The sequence below is a fragment of the Equus caballus genome, chromosome X (genome assembly GCF_041296265.1).
Source record: "Equus caballus isolate H_3958 breed thoroughbred chromosome X, TB-T2T, whole genome shotgun sequence".
In the NCBI taxonomy this organism is placed as follows: Eukaryota; Metazoa; Chordata; class Mammalia; order Perissodactyla; family Equidae; genus Equus; species Equus caballus.
The window spans coordinates 72,574,426-72,580,534 of NC_091715.1; the positions used below are offsets into that span (position 1 = coordinate 72,574,426).

Here is a 6,109-nt window from a genome sequence, read left to right on the forward strand (position 1 = left end):
AACTAGATTAAGACGGCCTTAAGGGGGGCTGGCCTCATGGCCTAGTGATGAAGTTCAGCACACTCCACTTTGGCAGCCCAGGTTCAGTTCCCAGGCACAAACCTACACCACTCATCAGGAGCCATGCTGTGGTGGTGACCCACATACAAAATAGAGGGAGACTAGCAAGATGGTAGCTAAGGGTGAATCTACCTCCAAAAAAAGAAAAAAGAATGCCTTAAGGAGACAGGAATTTTATCTTATTACCCTTTGGATACCCTAGCACAGTGCCTGGCCCCCAGTTGATACTCAAGTATTTGATCGACTAATAAAGCATTCCCCCAAAATAAAAAGTATAGGAGATACACACACACACACACACACACATACATGAACACCACAGCCATACCAATAATTCTTAAACAAATATTGCATGGAACAGTTAACAAAAAAGCCAGACTACAGATACCAAGAATTGCTACTTCAAACCAAAACTGAGAGTCTCAGAGTCAGGATGTGAAAATAGTGGCTACAGTAAAAAAAGTCACAGAAACTTTTCCCAGGACAAAAAGTATTAATGGCTAGAATTAATATAGGTCTTTTCAAAAGCATCATCTCCAATCATTAAAGGGCAGAAATATAATACACTGAATATAGTAATCTTTCAAAATAGAAGATATCCTAAGGCACATTAACAAACTTCCCATCAAAAAGTTTTTCCTTTCCAACAAATGTTTGCAAAAGTATGTGTACATGATACTATGACATCATATTAGCAACAAAACACCTGTATCCCAACCAACGTAAGTTTTAAGGCAAAAAAGATATGCATACATTGAATAAAGAAACTTACCCTCATCACCACCCTTCTCTCTACCCCCACAAAAGGCAAGTAAAATCAAAAAATGATCAACACTCACATAAGCAGGAGTTTTTAAATAACTATAGAACATCTAGTACAAGTTCATTTTGCAAATGACAAAGTAGAGCTCTAGAAAGGATAAATGATTTGTTCAAGGCCACACAATCAGTTAAGTAACAGGGCTATAACTAGAAAACCCAGGTTTAGCTCCAAGTTCAGTGTTCATTCCTCTACACCAGCAGTTGTCAAACTTTTAGTCTTGGGATCTCTTTATGCTCTTAAAACACTTAAAAATTAACAAAGACCCCAAAGAGCTTTAGTTTACTGTCTTCTAAGAACTGCTGTTATAACCATGTTACCTCCTCCTGAACAACTTTATGCTTTATCAGCATCTATTAAACTTACTCCCAGTTTACAGATGGAGAAATGGAGGTTAAACATCCTGTATGTCAGCTATCAAGCCAATCATAAGACAAGCATTAAGAAACAGGTACAGGGGCTGGCCCCATGGCCAAGTGGTTAAGTTCGCGTGCTCTGCTTCGGTGGCCCGGGGTTTTACCAATTCAAATCCTGGGCGCGGACCCAGCATGTCTCATCAGGCCAGGCTGAGGCAGCATCCCATGTACCACAACTGGAAGGACCCACAACTAAAATATATACAACTATGTACTGGGGGGCTTTGGGGAGAAGGAGGAAAAATAAAATCTCAAAAAAAAAAACCCCAGGTACAGAGAGATCCTACTTGGACACTCCTTTTACTGCCCTGCTATATTCAACATTCCTAAAGAAAGATCCATACATCATTTTCCAATGACTTAAACCATTTGAACAGCTTCTGCCATGTCCAAGAAAACATTCAAGGTCTAGAGGAAAGGACCTCATGTAAACCCAACAATTGCCTGTATCCTGTCACCCAATCCATAAATTTATTCAGACTCCAAGAGTGAAACAGGCACATAAATTCACACAATTTCTTACAGAAAAAAATTATTTCACACACCTATATCTATATAGAAATTCCTTTAAGTACCACATTTATCTCATCTCTAGAAATACAACATATAACTGAAAACTCATGGCCAACTACACCAGGGGGTGCCAATAATGAGAACTGCCCTGATCAAAATTAAAGTCACAAATGTCTTTCTTTTCACCCCAAGCAACAACATAACCAAACAGCTGGTATTTAAATGCTTTCAAAACCCTTTATAAAATTTGCATCTACTCCCCCGCCACAGGCCTGGCTTAATGCTTTCCACATAGTGAGAATGCAAACACTTCACAGGTAACATTTTTCAAAAATTAGGTTAGTATGGGGGCCGACCCCGTGGCCAAGTGGTTAAGTTCGAGTGGTTAAGTTCGAGCGCTCTGCTTTGGCGGCCCAGGGTTTCCCTGGTTCGGCTCCTGGGCGCCGCCCTAGCACAGCTCATCAGGCCATGCTGAGGCAGCGTCCCACATAGCAGAGGCAGAAGGACCTACAACTAGAATATACAACTATGTACTGGGGGACTTCAGGGAGAAGAAGAAGAAAAAAAGAAGATGGGCAACAGACATTAGCTCAGGTGCCAATCGTCAAAAACAAAAAAAAATTAGGTTAGTATTTAACTGATTGTGAACTACCACCCTAACAGACACTTTCTAAGACATTCTGCCTTTTTAAATTTAAGACCAATAACTAGTCATATTGCTGTCAGCTTTTCAACTAATCAGCTGCCATAAGGATTAAAATGACAAGTCACATCAAATCTCAAAGATGTTTACATGAAAATAAATTACAGCTAAGTTTACCTGTCAATCAGAGGCTGGTCTTTCATAATGCCAAACATTTGAAAAAACAAGCCAATCCTATTTAAAATAAAACAAATTTTAAAAACTCTCTAAAAACAATAACAAAACCTTTAAAGGTTTTTTTTCCCCATTGATTTTTCAATGTATGATTTAGCCAGGTCATCCGTTTCTTTTCCTCCCTCTTGCCTTTGGGCTATTTTTTCACCACAGAAGCCTAGAAAACTTTGTTTATAAACACAAGTAAAAATTAGAACTAATCTTTGTTCTTAGTGTTCGACAGAAAATCTGATAAAGAAAAAATCTGGAACTATTTGTGTAAAATAAAGTTAATGATAATGCATTATATAGCTCATATTATTTCATATTAGAAGAGAATCAAGAGTGATTCAGTATTGTGGGTTCAACTCACTCAAGCATTACTGTTAGATTATCCTTTAACTACGATTATGACTTGACATGAATGACACTTGAGCCTGAGAAAGTTCTTCTCAACACCCACTTGGAGCTCGTTCATAGTAAATAATCAGGAAGGAAAAACTTTTTAAAATTAATTCTCTACATTTATATTTGTGGTTCTTTACAAACGATTTTTCACATAGCTTAAGACTCTCGGAATTAAATGTTTCAGTTATCTCACTATCTCATCTGGACACACAAGTCAAAATATTATAAACAGCTACAAACTCAAAGACCTACACCAAATGACCACAACAGTAGCTACCATGACCTTCTTCCATTATAATACTTGGGCCAAATTAAAATGGTCAGAATCGCGTTACATCTGGCAGCTCAAGGAGGCATTAACGTCTTGCGGTTAAGAAGATAAGCTCCAGAGTCAAGACTGGGTTCAATTCCAGCTGCACCAATTACAAACTACATAACTTTGGTCAAGTTCTTTGATGTCTCTGTGCCTCAGTTTCCTCCTCATCTGTAAAATGAGGAACACCAAGTACCTTCTCCATAGGGCTGTTTTGAGAAGTAATCAAGATTATACAGGTAAAGGTCAACAATAAGCACTCGATTTTAGTTATGATTATTACTCTTAGCAACAAGATCTACAGAGATTTAAGACCCATAAGAAAAACTGACCCTGGCATAAAATGAATAATTCTATCCCAAAAGTCTAGACATAAATAATTTGTTCACCCTAAAGAACGGGAGAAAATCCAAGTTCAACCTATGGTCTTAAATGCAGACTTTGTGAGACTTAGTGAAATCTAAAGGTCATATTTAACTGTAAGGTACACCCTTCATGTATATGAACATGAATGCCTGATAATAAACAACCAACAAGTTGTACTGGGTACCTCATGTGCCCAACAACCCGTAAATAAAGGTTTATTGTACTTGGGCCAACTAACACAAGTTCAGAAACCAAAGCGACAATCTTTACACAATTACGGATCCATAATCTAAGAACTAAAGCATATTTTTTTTCTTGAGGGAAAAAAACATCTATCTACTGCTTGTTAATGCAGAAAAATAGGCATAATAGTTATCACAGGCTCATTCCCAAACTCTACACGCTAGCTAAAGTGCTCTAGAAACGTATACCATCCTAAAAGTTACTCAAAGGCACCTTTTTGCCAGCTACGAATGTAATTCTGATCCCTGCTCCCTGTAATTTTCTTTACTTTGCCACTAGGCGCCAAGGATACATCTCAGAGTAGAAAAATTACTTAATTCACAAGGGATGAAAAGTCAAACGTCAAACTGCCTGAAAAGCAAGCCAGCCACCTGTGTAAAAGTGGTATACATCTGATATGAACAACCCATATTTTTAGACACTATCAGGACGCAAATCAAAAGCACAAGAGAGGCGCCGGCCCGGGGCCAAGGGGTTAAGTTCCCGCGCTCCGCTTCTGCGGCCCCGGGTTTCGCCGGTTCATAATCCTGGGTGCGGGGACACCGCACCGCTCATCAAGCCACGCTGAGGCGGCGTCCCACACGCCACACCTAGAAGGACCCACAACTGAAAATACACAACTGTGTACTGGGGGGCTTTGGGAGAAAAAGGAAAAATACAATCTTTTAAAAAAAAAAAAAAAGCAGCACAAGAGAAAAACAGCCTCCACCTAATAAACGCACTTGATTGGTAAGAGGTGGCCTGCCAGGCACAGCTTCCCTTGCAATAAATCTTACTTCCCATCAACCCACGTTAACCAGCTCCCCATCCCTCCTGGAAGAAATAAATAGGCTCTAATTACTTTTGCTCGAAATTTGCCCAGAAAGTGGAGAAACACTTCAGGTCTGCCTTCCCACCCACTAAAGCCGGACTTCACAAAAAGTAACGCACCGGAGTCCTCCAGAAGGAAAACCCTGCGTTAGTATCCCCTCGCCTCGAGGTAGACCCAAGGATATCCTTCAGGATCGGCGCACAGAAGGAATGGAAATTCCAGGCAAGCCCTCCCATTCACCCCCAAAAAACGGACTGACCCCACGGGCTGCCGAAAAAAACATTCCGCAAGGCCGGGGTACTTCCCGTCTCCAACAGCCGAAACGCCACTAAGTCGTCCCAGGATCTCGCATCCTCCCGCCCGCTCGCCCGCCCCTCCCCCTCTTCCCACCCCCCACCCCCACTGCTGCCCCACGCAGTTTCCAGGCCCCAAGATTAGGAAGAATGACCGGGATACCAAAACCCGCCTCCGGCTTGGGAGTCTCAATCCCACCAGCTCCGGAGAATCAACAGAGGACGGCGGCTGAGCCGCGGCGGCTGGGGAGGCTGGAGGGAGCGCCCGACACGCCAGGCCGCGCCCCCCCACGCCACCCCCACCCCGGGCTCGAGTCGCGCGCCGAAGCCTTCTCCCCGAAAGGGAAAACGATGCCTCTCTCCGCCAAGCAACACGCCAGCCTCAGCCCTCACGCCAGCGCTTCCCGACTCAGAGGGCGCGGAGGCCCGGCCCGCCGGGACCCGGGAGACGGGCTTGTTTTACCTCATGGGTTCAGCAGTCATGGTTTCGCTTCACGGCTTGTCGGCTTCAGCGAGCGGAGGGCGCCGCTCTGCGCTCCCGGCGCCCGGTTACGACAGAAATGCACTGGCCTCGTCGTCGTCACCGTAGCTGCTGCTGGATCCTCCCCACAGCTCAAAGGCCGCTGCCGCTGCCACCGCCGCAGGAGCCGCGGAAACAAAGCGACGCCGCCGCCGCCGCCATTTTCTTGGGCCGAGGCTCAGGCAGGAGAATTGGCGCGGCCTCCCTCTTCCGCTTCCCGTCGTCCATTGGCTCCCTCCGCCGAGGCGCAGGCGCTTATTGGCGGCGGAGATTCACCTTCTTTGGGGGCCTGTTGCTAAGGCGGTCTACGTCATTTGATCCCGTCTACCTTGTCGTGGGGGGTCCAGTTCAGTCCCATTGACCTGAAAGTGCTAGTGACGTATTTTGACTTTATTCGGAAAGTGCTTTTTGACCCGCCTTCTTTTCTTGGACTTATTGACAAAACAATAATATTTTACTATATAATCATACTATATATGAATACTATAAT

The 6,109-nt window shown here is 43.6% G+C and overlaps 1 protein-coding gene across 19 annotated transcripts in view; it reads right to left on the reverse strand.

Moving 5' to 3' along the window:
• The window catches only part of ATRX (ATRX chromatin remodeler), a 240,790-nt gene extending 234,942 nt beyond the window's left edge, over positions 1-5,848 (reverse strand). For 6 of the 19 annotated variants that reach the window (XM_070257355.1, XM_070257352.1, XM_070257354.1 and 3 more), the window contains exon 1: positions 5,563-5,702. In XM_070257355.1, coding sequence (XP_070113456.1) covers positions 5,563-5,582 — 20 coding nt within the window. In that variant the 5' untranslated portion in view covers positions 5,583-5,702. Of the gene's footprint in view, positions 1-5,562 lie in introns of all 19 variants that reach the window. The other 13 variants (XM_070257356.1, XM_070257353.1, XM_070257351.1 and 10 more) reach the window with 5 other exon arrangements.
• Positions 5,849-6,109: the final 261 nt, after the last annotated feature.